Below are 14241 nucleotides of genomic sequence, written 5' to 3' on the forward strand. Positions count from 1 at the left end.
AAGCCTCTGGGAGGTCAGAGGCCATGATCATGGGCCACCGAGGTGTTTGGAGCAAAGGGAGCTGTGGAGGGGGCTGCCTGAGGGGGGCACACACTGTCTTGAGGAGCTAGAAATCCCAGCCATGCTATGCAGTGTCAGCTCCAGTGACTTCAGCTAAGGCAACAGGTGCGGTTTGTGCAAGCCAGCGTTTAACTCTTGCCCGTCTGTTCCTTTAACCGAGGCAGCAACATGCAGGTGTTCTGAGCCCTGCTGGTTGGGGGAGAAGCTTCCTGCTTCGGGGGCTGCTTTCAGAGCCTTCGCAGCAGGAGGCTGCACAGTGGCCAACAGACAAATACTGTTCATGAGCCAAGTCCGGTGACTCTGTGTGGATGGATCCTCGGGCCTGGGAAGAGCCCCATGGACGTCCCTATGGCTCTGCCGCAGCGCAGGAGTTCGCCTGCAGAGTTACCGGCTGGATCTGGGCTGAAATCACAGCTGCTCTGTGTGACCCGCCAGCCAGCTGCAATGCTCCCCATCTACCGATCCACTGCCCAGTGTCCACCAGCTCGAACGGCGATCCAAGTGTGCGCAGGGAAGTGGCCAGTGGTACTTCAGAAGCAGGGCAGTGGCTCTCATCCCATGGCCTGGTTGCACTGTTGCCTGATGCAGCAGTGCTCTAAAGAAGCGCTTCTCTCCAGAGCTGTGTGCCTCCTTCATCAGTGATCTGCAGAACCCAGTTATTTGGGAACAGAGCTGTGGAGAGTTACGGGCTGGGAGGGCTCATCTGCCCACAATATGGTCTCTGGGGCGCAGCACAGGGCAGTGTCTGCGGAATGGCCCGGTATGGATGCGGACGGTCGTGAGCCGTGCTTCTGTTCCATCTCATCCTTGGCTTTCTTTTCCAGAAAGGGACTACAGCAGCCTGTGTGACAAGCAGCCCATCGGCCGGCTGCTCTTCCGTCAGTTCTGCGAGAGGCGGCCAGAGCTGCAGCGCTGCATCCACTTCCTTGATGCTGTGGTAAGAGCCCCGCTAGTCACCAGCAGCCCGGGGACTCTGGTGCTCCTGGGGTCGGGTGCAGTTTGAAGCCAGGGCAACCTGCTGGTTTTGGGAGGATCGTGGCAGGAGGGATGTCTGTCTTGTACGATTGCAGGTGGCAGGGCTGGCTCCAGGCACCAGCGAAGGAAGCAGGTGCCTGGGGTGGCCAATAGAAAGGGGTGGCACTCCATCCATTAGTGGGGCGGCACGTCTGGGTCTTTGGCGGCAATTTGGCCGTGGTTCCTTCACTCCCTGTCTTCCTCTTTGGCGGCAACTCAATCGGCCTTTTTTTTTTTTTTTTTTTTTTTTCCCCCTTCGCTGCTTGGGGCGGCAAAAAAGCTGGAGCCGGCCCTGGCAGGTGGAATGACATTGTAATATATGGAGTGTAGGGAGCCCTGCGTTTGCGCCATCGGGGGGTGAGAAGGGATGCAGCAAATGGAAAGCAATGGGATTCCGAAGGGAAGGGGAAAGTGGATGTAGGGGTGTGCTAGATGGGGGTGTGTGGTACGGGCTGTGGGAATTCCCATGTAGCATTGGCTCTGCCAATAACTGATCTCTCTGGGAGCTGGAAGTCTCTCAGGAACATGTTCAGTGAGACAGAAAACCCACCCTGCACTGGGCATATAGCTCCTGATCAGAACAGTCCTATGGAAACGTCCCGCACAGCTTCACAGGGACTGGAAATTGCTCAAATGAGGATCTTTTGAACCATCCTATTGAATTCTACAGCAGAACTATGCGGGCCCAATTGTGCGGGACTTGGGGATGACTCTTGTGCTTTAATTAGACACCTATGGTGGAATGGGGCCATAGAGAATATCTGCCATTGAATTCTGTAGGAGGGTTCCAAGCTTCTCTCTTGCTGTTCAAATGGCTTTGTAAATACCAGCCTCCATAGAGGTGGTGATTTCCTATGGCATTCACTAGGATGTTTCCATGAGGGAGAAAAGGTCACTTGCCTTTCATCTATGTTCTTTCGCTGTTGTTGGATTGTTAGGTGGTGGTGATGATGGACAGGTGCTTCTTAGATGCAGGAGAAAATGAAATAGCTAAAGTGCACCCTTAGCACCAGTGCTATGGGGCCAGTGCGTTTCACAGCCCTTTCTAAGGCAACTGTGCAAAAATTCCATCCAGATAACGTGTAACTTCAGTCAGGCCTCCTAGTGAAATCATATCTTGGCGTTCTCAAGGGCTTTTTGTTTTTCCCCTTGAAGGTTTCCTGGTTCTGGAAGCATGGTCTGTCCAGCAGGGCTTGGTTTCACTCTGGGTCACACCAGAAGATTTGGGCTTTTTTCCTTAGCTAACTTGAAGTTCTGATCTGAAATCCATGTGCATCTGCTGTTAGACTCTTCTGATGCCAGGAGGCAATTTTAGATGCTGTTTAATAGAAAACGTAAGCCTCCTAGAATGATCTGTGTTTCCCATTACCAAATTGTTTATATAACTGAGGGAGCTTTTGCCCTTCAGACTGAGAGGAGTTTGCTTAGTCCCATTTGGTTTGGGTCAGGGGAAAATCTCGCTCTGTGTTGAAGGAAGCAGCCAGTCCTGCCAGCAATTCAAGCTGGTGTATGAAAACTTAAGCATTTTTCTTTTTTTGCATACTCTTGATGCATCTGAGTGGCAGAAAGGCCGATCCAGTCATATGGGTGTTTAATGGGAAACACATGCCTGAAAAACAATCCTGGGTTTGTGTGAGGCTCTTTGAGCTTATGGAAGATTTAAAAAAAAAAAAAAAAATTTGCCCATCTAAGTCAATTAAATAAAACTCCTCCAACCAAAGTTGATCTGGTGGTTGCTGGTAAGTACAGGTAGGTACCTACTGGGACTCTTCCATGTCTCCAGATACAAACCCTATTGTCTCCAGCTAGTAAAATTCTGCAGGATGTTCCAGCTCCTCCTTCCACTACTGTCCTTCCCTTTAATCCCCTCCTTCTCTCCTGCCTCTCTTGTGGGCTGACAGAGCAACACCGCGTTTCCTCCTGACCAGCCTCACACGTATGTGCACCGCCTTCCACACCTAGAGTCTGCCCTGGCCCCTCATTCGTTGCAATTCAAGGAGGTGATTTAGATTTTGTGACGTGAAGCGTGTAACTTCTGATGTTTCAATAAAATTTCACATCCAAATTTCACCAGTAAAAATGGAGAGGAGAAAATTTTTACTTAAGTCTTGGTGAAATTTGTCCCTGTTCTTGACCCAGCTGTGATTTCAGTCTCTAAAGCTCCAGATTGTTTGAGTCTGGGCTGCTTTAGAAGCAGTCTCTCCTCTTTCACACCACGAGCAGCCCCTGCATTCCAACACCAGTGGCTGACAAGGCTGACCATGTTTAAGCATCGCTGTGTTCCAGGGTGATGGCCACATTATCAGACAGTTCTCTTGCTATCATGCTGGAGAACTAGGCCTCTTGGCTAAGTCACAAGCCTCTGCCCTGGTTCTAATGCATGTGGTTAGCTATAGACAGGGAAGGGCCCTCTGCTTGGGGAATCTATCTCCCACCCAGCTGATAGAATGGGCATCTTTTTGTCTTGTAGGGCACTGTAGGCAGCTCATATATTGCTTTATGCTGTTGTCTGAGCTGGCAGAGTGAGGAATGCTTGGCTCAGTTAGCAGGCAGAGTCCCTTTGAGGCTCATATGGGGTCACTGAGTCTGGGCACGCTGTAGAAACTGAACTGGAGAAGCCTCACAGATTCTGGCCCGCTCCATCCATTCTCTATGGATTGGGAGAGACAGTCCCTGGGATAACTCCAGGCTGGTTTAGGGCTCCAATCCTGGCTCTGGAATCCCCTCCTGAACTTGAGAGCTCTGTCTTGGAAGGGCTGCGTCTGGATGCCCCTGGTCTCTGGCTCCCTGACCTTGGTCTGGCGGGTGTTGGTGGGTGGGCTACAGTTCTCTGGCGTCGGGTGGGTTCTGAGTCCTGTGTGCTCTCTCCCAGCTGCTGTTTGGTGCAGTCATGAGGTCAGATTCGGTTTGGCCCGGCCCGGGGGGAAGGCGACTTTGAGCGCAGCATCATAGAGATGCCCCCTATGCTTCTGAACTTGGGGAAAATTCTCTTCTGGCCACTTCCTGGACCCTGGGTGCTGCCAGAGCAGTGTCTAGGGCCGGGTGGGGGCAGCCCCTCTCCACCGGCCTGAGTGTCTGTGTGTAGGCTGGTCTCATTTCACTTGGAAATGTCCCTGCCTGGCCCTGGCAGCAATATGCAAAGGGCGTGTGGCTTCCTGGCTGGGATTACGGGCACCCCAGCCCTTTGCGGTCTGCACGTCATTGTTCAGAGCGCTCTCAGGGCCCTCCAGGCATGTTGGAAATTACAGAGAAGCTAATGACCGCGGCAACTGCTAACAGCTCTGGAAAGCCTCCCCAATGCCCTGCTTGTCTGTAAGAAGCCTGTGAACAGGGGCTAACCCCTCCGCACAGCAGTGGGATTTCTCTTCCTGGGAGGGCTCCTGGTCTGTGCTGCTGTTGCAGACCTCCCAAGCCATGCAGCCTGGCGTCACACCAGGGGGCTGTGTGGCTCTGCATGCTTGGAGTTCTGTCGTGAGCTCAGGGAGCGCGCTCAAAGCGCCATCTCCGTGCAGACGGTCCCAGTAAAGAAACCAGTGTCCAGTCTCTAGTTGTGTTTGTGATGGGCAGGGAGGGGTGTTGTGCCGGGGAGGGGGACACACAGAGCACACGCAGGCAGTTCCTGCCCTACAGCTCCTACCATCTAACCAGGTGATGAGGGACCACATGGGGAGCACAAGGTGACACATGTCCCGGGCAGCAGACCCAGCTCAGCAGTTGCCTAGCCATAGTCGAGTGTGGTGTAGGCCTCATGGTGGAGGCAAGCTGTAAGGAGGGCCAGCAGTGATGGCTCCAGAGAAGCCAAGTGAGAAAGGCAGTGCGTTAAAGACACTGGTTAGACTGTCTCCCGCTCACACCTACCTGCCTTGTAGTTTTTTCTTTCCAGTGATTCAAGAAAAAAAAATATTTTTTTGAGTCCTTGCTGGTGGGTTTCAAGTGACCCCAGGACACTCGAGGGTGGCGTAAAGTCCCGCCTGGCTTACAAGATCTCGGTCAGGTTAGAAGAGCGTAACTCTGCCACTGCGTTCCGCCTAGTGGGTAGAGGAGATGGGTGAGCAGAAAAATTGCAACCTCAAATCCCAAGCCAGCACGGAGGAGGTGGGGATGTGGAGCAGTGCTGAGGGGGTTTTAATGCCCAGTGTGTGTCATTTGCTTGCTCTACTGGTGGATTTACAGTTGTGGGGGCTCTGTCAAAACACACGGCGCACTCGGGTAAACTCAGGTCTGTTTAAAAACCAGTTTAGTCAAACCTGGGCGAGCCCCAGTGTGCGCACACTGATGCGAGCTTAAAACTGGGTATTTCAGTTTAGCTTGTGCCTGGAAATTTACCACTTCAGGCTAACTTGTTAGAAACAGGATTAAATTGACATTTTTGTCCACACACGGTTTGGCACCGGTTTCACTTGCTTTGCGTGAAATTGTTCTGTGAGGTAAACCTGAGCAGCTGTGTGTGTCGTCCAGGCCTGAGCTGGATTCCTGAGCCCCTCTTCCTGGCCCCAAGGCAGAGGCTGGACTTTCCTGTAGCAGCATTCGAGCTAGTGTAGTCGGGTTACTTGCTGAGGAAAGTTTAAAGTGAGGCTAGTCTCTAAAATGTGCTTGGGAGCCCTGATGAAATGGGTTCGGTCTAGCTGTGAAACGGCTCTTCCAGCTGTCCCTCCACACACTCCCCTCTTGGCGCTGACGGTCCGGCTGGAATACAGGCTCTGCAGCCCTGATTCTGCCCCCAATAGGCTTCTGCAACCTCATTGTCAAAGACCGGGCACCCCCAGTTTGCAAACTGGTTCCACAGCAGTTGCTGAGGGCCTGACCTAGCCTGGCCTGCAGAGCCTCTGTTGCTGGTGGTGTTGAATGGGATGGAAGGAGCCCAGCTTGCCTGTCAGATCCCCAGGGGCTGTGGGGATCAGGAAAGCATTTTCACTCCCAGCTCGCTGCTTGCACAGGTGGAGGAGTGAGGTTTCACCTGCCTTGGAAGGCATCAGGGATTGGACACTACGGGATGCTCCACTGATCTAGTTTGGCATATTGCAAAGGGGGAAAGACGTGCAATGTATAACGCTGCAGTGTGTATGAGGCTGTGCTGTGGGGTCCCGATCCCAGGGGCAGGCTTCTCTTTATTCTGAAGGAAAGATAAACTGCGATGCTTTGGTCTCATCCGGGACCCCTGCAGCGTGCTGCCATCTAGCTCCAATTGTGAGCGATCCCCACAGCCCCTTTGCACAGCCCTGCTCTTGTCTTGTTGTGACATTACTGAGGGCACGTGGGATCCACCCTGCAGCGCGGTCCCCGGGGACTTGCTCTGTGATTGCTAGCTGTCTCTGCGCACATCCTTGCCGGGTGCCAATGGCCTGGTGTCTCTTCACGGAGTGTGTTTTTCTTGGCATGTTGACTCTCAGAGGCTGCGTGCCCGGGGGCCCTTGCAGGCTGTGCTGGCTTGTTGGTGGTGCTGGGGTGTGTTACGTGCTGCTCTCTTTACAAGGCTGGCTGCTGGCGGGAAATGTCAAAGGTGGGGAGGGAAATGGCCTGGGGCCACATATGGCTCTGAGAGTTGCTGAACTTGCCTTGTGTCCATGGATGAATCGCTGACCTGGCAGGTCGTCCTCCCCAGTGAGGTGGGCTCTAGTGGATTAAAGCAGTGGGGGCTGGGAGTCAGGACTCCTGGGTTCTGTCTCTATCTCTGGGAGGGGAGTGGGGTCTAGTGAGTTGGAACGGAGAGAAGGGGGGCTGGATGCTGTCCCCAGCTATAGGAGCAGAATTGGGGTCTAGTAGGTTAGAGCAGGGGGCGGGGAGTCTGGACTCCTGGGTTCTATTTCCTACTCTGGGAGGAAATGTGGCCTAGTGGCTAGGACAGGTGTGAAGCCACTAGGTTTTATTTCAAACTCTGCCACTCAATCACTGTGTGATCTTGGGTCCTGTCACTTAACCGATCAGTGCCTCAGTTCCCCATCTGTAAAGTGGGGCTATGGACAACACCCTGGGTCATGGGGACAGCGGGGGCTGTCCCTGCCACCTGCTCTCACTGTATCCTGTCTCGGCAAAGTGGACAAGGTAACCAGCTTGGTCCCTGGTCGCTTTACGGCCCCTCCCATTCCCTAGCTTCTCGGGGCCTCAGTGGTCCTGCCGGAGCTGCCCTGGAAGGAGAGCTCCCAGCCAGCACTCCGGTTCAGGGCTGGCTCGGAGAGGCTTATGCAGCTTCTCATGGGACATTCCAGCCTGTTTGTTTCTCATGGCTGTCATCCAGTGGCCTTTTTATTAAGGAAAACACAGATGTCACTTGAGCCTTGAGAATGAGGGCGACCCGTGAGCCATCCCCGCTATGTCGGCCCTCCAGAGCCTATTTCCGTCCTTCCTGTTCAAGGCGGCCGAAGCCTGGGATGGTTTTGAGCACCTGCTCCATTTATTCCCCTGATTGGCTCACCTCCCAGCCCCCCTTTATTAGGGGACTGGGTGCTTAGCCAGCTTCATACCTGCTGCCCTATGCGAGAGGTGAGTTCTGAACGAACCCTTCGCCTGCTGCTCATCCCTGCCGCTGCGGGTCGTTCCTGTGTCCTCTGTCTCCTAGCGCCCGGCCGAGTTCCCAAAACATTGGCCGAGGGAGAGGCAGGTCAGATTTTAATAGCAGAAGAGCGTGGCTCTTGGAGGAAGACAAACCGCCGACACCCAATGGGGAGGCTTGGGCAGGGAGGTGGAAAACGGGGAGGAATGCCGGGAGGGGCTTGCAGGGGCCCCATGCCAACAGGAGCAAAGCGGGAAGGAGACGCCGGGGAGGTTGTCCGGGCGCTTGGCCCAGGGTAGGTTTTTCCTGGTGTGGTTGGCTTTTTAATGAGGGTTTGGCCAAAAAGCCTGGCTGCTCCTGTGTCTGGGAGCCCGTCCCCTGCTCTCTGCCAGTTCAGGCCCTGCAGGCGTTAGTGTCGGTGTTAGCACCAGGGTGGGCCACCGGAAGAGCAGGGGTCTCTCGGGCAGGGTCCGTTGCTGCCTAACAAGCACTGTGGTGGGGGTGACTGTGGTGTTCGAGCCCAGGCAGGGTCTGTGCCTGCTTGCTTTGCAGCTGTTCTGGCCCAGGGGGAAGACGAGCAAAGCCAGCTCTCCTGTGTTGCTCTGCCTGGAGCTGTGTCCGGGAGGCCTAGCAGCGAGTGCTTAGCAGAGCCCAGGGGTCAGCACAGCGTGGGTGAATCCCCCCCGAGCAATGTGTCATGTTAGCTCTCCCCATGGCCAGGCTGTTCCGGCCAGGGGCTCCCCCGCCTTCGCAGGCAGTTGCTCGTTGTTTGGTTATAAATGGCTCCCACTGTCCGCACAGCTGTTCCTTTTGTTTGGCTGGTGGGTGGGAACATTTGGCTATATACCCCCCCCATCATGCCGGCTTCCTGCCTGTCCAGGGAGCTGTACTACAGGGAGGGGACGGTTAGCCCAGTGCCGGTCGCTCTGAGCATGGGGCAGAGTCCCACAAGCATCAACACTCGCTGACAGTAACGTCGCGCAGGTAAATGCAGTCAGGATCTGTAGGGGTGCCCAGGTCGCCCGGGAGCCAGCTGGGGAACCAGCCATGATGCCAGGGCAAGCAAATAGATGCTGATCCCGTGAGCTGCAGCCTCAGCCCCCATGGTGCCCAGCACAGGGGCAGGGTCTGTACCTGGGGAGTGTGAGCGCTGCACAGAGCCTGTCCCAAGACTGTGGCAGGCAGGCCTGAGCTAGCAAGGGGTGTCGTGGCCAGGCAGGGGGGAGAGCGTCTCGGCAGAGCTCCAGCACAAAGGGCGAGAAAAGTCAGGCCAGGCCTGCTGGCCCTGGGATAGCTGGGGCAGGGCAGCACCGGGCCTGGTGCTGAAATCCCTTTGCAGCCCAGTTCTGTAATGCTGTTGGCCGCTTCAGCCGCCGAGACCCTGCTTGGTGCCAGCTCCCCTGGGATCAAGGGCAGCATGTGGCCTACAGGGTGGAGCTGGCATGTCTGTGCTGGGGTGGGGAGAGGAGTCCCAGGCCATCCAATCTGGTCTCCAAGGCCAGGTCCTGATGTAAGGGCTGGAGGGGAAGCGTTTCCTCTGTCGGGAGGCTCTCCGGCAATGGGAGGCAGAGGTGTGGAACCAACACAGTGTCTGCCTTGGCGACTCCCTCACCCATGGGAGTTGATGTTGTGGTGAAAAGGCAGAGCCCTGCCATGCTCAGAGCCCTGCTTTGCCCATTGCTGGGGGAGAGCATGTGGGGACTTGGGGCCGGTTTCACCGCTCTGGGCTGTGCCTGTCTGGGTCTGGCAAACCCAGGTGTGCCGAGGGGCCTCCTGGGCTGGCAGAGGGATGCGCCTCTCCTTGCCAAGGCTGGAGTGGTGCTGAAATGCACCAGGCCTTGCAGAGCAATGACCAATGGAGCATCCAGCCCAGCTCAGTCTGACGCCCCTTTCTGCTCCGCCCAGATCGATTACGACCTCTCCCCGGATGAGCGACGCAAGGAGATGGGCGACGAGATCATCCGAAGGTTCTTTAAAAGCGAGGTGAGTCTGTGCCCAGTCCCCCATGCTCCCTCTGAGCGTGAGCACAAGGGAAGGAGACAGGTAGAGGCTGGCCAGAGGCAAGTGTCTGTGAGGGGAGGGTGCCCCTTGCTGGCAGCATGGAGAAGATGCAGGTCTGCGTCCCTGCTGGAGAGCAGGGTTTCAGCTGCACTTTCTCTCACACTGCTCTTGCTGGGCTAGACAAGGTGCTAGGAGCCTAGTAAGGCCCTGGACTGCCTAGGGCTGGGCAAGGGAGCTTGGGATCTCCCATGATTCCTACCCAAGAATCAATCAGGTAAGTGGAAAACACCCAGGTGGGGAGCTGGCTGGGCTTGGGGACATCAGCCAGGATTCAGACCTGCCGTGCTCTCCTTTCACCTCAGTCTTCAGACTACATGCCGGAAATCAGCCAGGCCCTCATGAACCAGTGCATGGAGAACCTGCAGAAAAGTGCCTGTAAAGACCTCTTCAGCAGCTGCCTGCAGTGAGTACTGGGCCTGGCCTTTAGCGGTGCTACGCATGATATAGCGTGGCCATGATTCGTGGGGCTGGAGAGGGGTCCTCCAATGGGACAGCCGGGAGAGCAGAGCTAACGTCCCCTTCTCTCCCCCAGCCCTATGCACGAGTACCTGAGTGGCGCACCCTTCGCCGACTATCGGGACAGCATGTATTTCGACCGGTTCCTGCAGTGGAAGTACTTGGAAAGGTGAGTGAGGGCTGCCTGGCCGAGCCTGTCTCCGGGGCTGCATTCGACTGAGCTGAACTGGGGTCTCATGGGCCTTAAACACGCCTCGTGGCTTTATCGTTTCAGGCAGTCGGTGACCAAGGACACCTTCCGGCAATACCGGATCCTGGGCAAGGGGGGCTTTGGAGAGGTAGGGCTGTGCTGCCGGAGAGGGGGGCTGGGCAAGGGCTGGTTTTCCCGGTGTGTGGCACAGGCTCTCTAGCCTCTGTGTAAAATAATCCCCTTTGATGGCAGCACCAGCCTGGGCAATGCTACCAGCGGGTGAGGCCCTGGTCTCCAAGCACTGCTAGTCCCAGGAGCACTGGGCAGGGGCCTGTCTGCCAGGCTGAGGGGGGCCTCGCCCAGAAATGAGGTCATTCAGGCTCTGAGAGGCCAGTATGTGAGCACAGCCCCGTGGTGAGGGATAGGCACAAGGGCATTGTCTGTCCCCACCCTCCATGGAGGAGCCTGGGGCTAGCCGATGGGGACGTGCAGATGGGCCCTGCTGGCTGGCTCCTGGGCTTTGTGTGGCAGGGGGGCTGCTTGGGGCTGGCTGAGTTGAGAGGCCAGACACAGAGGAGCTTTGTAAAGACAATTGGAGCAGATAAATCAGTTTGCTGCCGGCCAGGAAACCCCACAATCCCCTGGGGGAAGCCCCCTTGCCTCTCGCCCAGACGGGATCAGGAAGCCAGGTCATTGCCCAAGACTCCGTTCTCCTGATGGCTCTGGACAGAGACGTGGCTTTGGTCATGCCTGGAAGGATAATCCCAGGCCCTTGGCCCAGGGCTCTCCTCCAGCTAGTCCAGTCCCTTCTCCCAAGCACCAGGCGCTGCCTTTCCTGGCCTCCTCACGCCGTGCTGTGTGCATGCCTCCAGGTCTGTGCCTGCCAGGTACGAGCAACAGGCAAGATGTACGCCTGCAAGAAGCTGGAGAAGAAGCGGATCAAGAAGCGGAAAGGGGAGGCCATGGCCCTGAACGAGAAGCAGATCCTGGAGAAAGTCAACAGCAGGTTTGTGGTGAGTGTCACTCTCCCAGCCCTGCCTGGTGCTGCTGCTTGCTCCCTCCTCTGGCTCCGGGACAGTTTGAGAGCCCTTCTCCCTGGAGCTGGCCATTGTGGGGGGACCCCGCTGGGTGTTAGTGGGATGGATACATCCCACTATTCATCGCGTGGGTTGGGACTGGTGGTGTTTGTAGAGGGGTGGCTGGGTTTGAAGTGAAGCACGCAGAAGGGGGGTGCCATGGGGACCCAGCTGGCATGCTCCCCTGTGCCCTCCAGTCCGTACAACCTGATGCAGCCATGGCGACAGCTGTTTGAGTCCTGGCTGTGCCAAGGGTGCCGGCTCTGACGCTGCCTGGTGGGGGCGGGGTGCTCTCGCAGGTCAGCCTGGCCTATGCCTACGAGACAAAGGACGCGCTCTGCCTGGTGCTGACCATCATGAATGGGGGCGACCTCAAGTTCCACATCTACAACATGGGCAACCCTGGCTTCGAGGACGAACGCGTCATCTTCTACGCCGCCGAGCTCTGCTGCGGGCTGCAGCACCTGCACCAGGAGGGCATTGTCTACAGGTGAGCGGGCCTGACTCGGGCCATCCATGGCTCCCCACGAGAGCTGTGCAGTGCCAGTGTCTGCCTCCAGGCGGTGCCCGGGCTGTGGGGTCGGGAGCATGCCCTGTCCCGCTACTGAGCACTTGCTCACCCAGGGAGGGGATAGTCCCCGAGTGAGTCCGTCCCTCTCTCCACATGCTAGGGGCTGGGCAGGATCGCTCCCTACAGGGCACCTCCTGATTGGGCAGGCACTTGGGGAGTTCTGTGTGCCGGCCCCGGGCCTCCCCTTCCCTGTGCTGCTCTGCGCCTGTCCTTTCAGGCTCTGCACGCTGCCGGGCCATGGCTTTCCCCAGGCCTCGGGGCTGTGCTCCTGGTACAAGATGCTGGGCCATGTCCTCCCTCTTCACTGACTAGGATCTAGCCCATCCTCACGGCCTGGGCTGTGAGACCCAGCTCCCACACCACGCTGACCACCAGTGTCCGAGTGGCTCACTGGGTCCCCCAGCGCACTCAGATGAGCTAGTGAGCCCCAGCGGGCATGCGCTGCAAGGCAGAACCAGGGAGCACGTGTGGATGTAGCCGAGCCTGGGCTGTCCCGGTTGTCTCGTTCTGAGCCGGGCCTATCTCTCCTCCCCAGGGATCTGAAGCCGGAGAACATCCTCCTGGATGATGACGGTGAGTGGGGAATGCCCAGGGGGAGCTGCCAGTGTCTACATGGCCCCTTCCCAGGCTGCTGGGAGCGGGAGCCCAGCTGGCCCCTCCTGGCTGCTGCATGGCTCTGACTCTCTTCACTTCCACCCAGGCTGGCCCCAGCCCTGAGCCACCTCCCAGGGCAGGGGACGGGCTCCCTCCTGCCCCGGCTGGTACGGTTCACCTCACGAGCTGGGCTCAGCAGAGCGCCAGCTGGAGGGGGGCGCCCGAGACGGAGCAGCCCGGGAATCCACGTTCATGTCAGGGTGAAGGGGGAGACTCCTGCTGTGGGGGGGATGGCTTCAGGCTCTGGGTATCAGACCCGAGATGCCCCTCTGAGAATAGTGTCTGCGCTGCACAAGGGGGTGCTGAGCTGGAATTCCCCACCCAGCCCTGGGCTGCTGCTCTCACCCCAGAGGTGGCTGCATTTCATTGTTGCTGAGGGTAGAGGTGGTGCCATGCTCTGGGATGGGAGGGGACGATCTGCCTCCTTTGGGAGAGACGTCGCATGCATTGCCTTGCATCTGAGGTCAGTGGCTCCCTCTGTTCCCCTCTGGGATGATTTTCCCTAAACCCATCTCCTTAGACTAGCCCAAGCAGCTGATGCCTCAGTCCCCGAAGGGCTGCCTGCTGAAGGGAGGCGGCAGGCCCATGGAGCTGGGAACCCCAGATGGAGTGGGGGTAGTGGGCAGTCCCACCGCTGAGCCTTCTGATTTCCCTCCCATGGCAGGACACATTCGGATCTCGGACCTGGGGCTGGCCATTAAGATTCCGGAGGGCGAGATGATCCGTGGCCGCGTCGGGACCGTTGGCTACATGGGTAGGTGTCGGGGCTGCCATTGCCGGGGGCAGGGGGGCAGCTGGAACCCAGAGCACTGGGCCAGGTGCTAGGGTCAAGGGGGAAGCCGCTAGGCAGGACGGCTGTGCTCTGCGGCGGGGCCTTTCTCCCACCTGTGGGCAGCCTGGTCTCGGGGCCTGGCTGGGAGCTGGTGGGTGATTCCGAATGGGGTTTGTTTGAGGGCTGCCCCCTGCTCTCGCCCCACCAGCTCCGGAGGTGATTAACAACGAGCGCTACACCTTCAGCCCAGACTGGTGGGGGCTGGGCTGCCTAATCTATGAGATGATCGAGGGGCAGTCGCCGTTCCGCGCCCGCAAGGAGAGGGTGAAGCGGGAGGAGGTGGAGAAGCGGGTGCAGGAGGAGCAGGAGCTGTATTCTGACAAGTTCACCGAGGACACCAAGGCCATCTGCAAGATGGTGAGTTGGCAGCTGGAGCCGCCGGGCCCTGCGCCCATCCCGTAAGGCCTGTCTGTCCGCAGTGGGGGACGGCGCCTGCAGCAGGGGTGCCCAGGCCTGCTCCCTCGGGGTTTCTGTGTATGTGACTCCTCCCTGACCCCACAGGCCCACAGTCTAGAGCCTGCTGCTGCTCTCAACTGCAGACACTACCCAGCTTCTAGCTCTGGGGAAGAGGGGAAGCGCTGAGAGGAAATCCCACGATTCTGCTGACCCACCCCCTGAGATAAACAGCGTTGGGTCAAATTCTTCCCTCGACCAGGAGGTGGGTTGGCTACAGCTGTGGGAGGACGTCGCTGCTGCGTTCGACGTGTGGACACAGCCCCAGCCCTTCTGTGAATGGAGGGCGATGAGTCTCTTGTCAGTGCAGCGTGAGCTCACCAGGCAGGGACCATCTCACTGGGGACAGCGCCCGGCACGCTGGGGCTCTGGGCTCATTGGGGT

At 57.6% G+C, this 14241-nt stretch overlaps 1 protein-coding gene across 1 annotated transcript in view; it reads left to right on the forward strand.

Moving 5' to 3' along the window:
* The window catches only part of LOC128831507 (G protein-coupled receptor kinase 5-like), a 70850-nt gene that overhangs the window by 49666 nt on the left and 6943 nt on the right, over positions 1–14241 (forward strand). Inside the window, exons 3-12 of the mRNA XM_054017980.1 lie at positions 885–997; positions 9470–9547; positions 9928–10028; positions 10158–10250; positions 10356–10419; positions 11144–11284; positions 11647–11837; positions 12454–12491; positions 13237–13326; positions 13553–13761. Coding sequence (XP_053873955.1) covers positions 885–997; positions 9470–9547; positions 9928–10028; positions 10158–10250; positions 10356–10419; positions 11144–11284; positions 11647–11837; positions 12454–12491; positions 13237–13326; positions 13553–13761 — 1118 coding nt within the window. The remainder of the gene's footprint in view (positions 1–884; positions 998–9469; positions 9548–9927; positions 10029–10157; positions 10251–10355; positions 10420–11143; positions 11285–11646; positions 11838–12453; positions 12492–13236; positions 13327–13552; positions 13762–14241) is intronic.

The sequence above is a fragment of the Malaclemys terrapin genome, chromosome 2, assembly GCF_027887155.1.
Source record: "Malaclemys terrapin pileata isolate rMalTer1 chromosome 2, rMalTer1.hap1, whole genome shotgun sequence".
In the NCBI taxonomy this organism is placed as follows: Eukaryota; Metazoa; Chordata; order Testudines; family Emydidae; genus Malaclemys; species Malaclemys terrapin.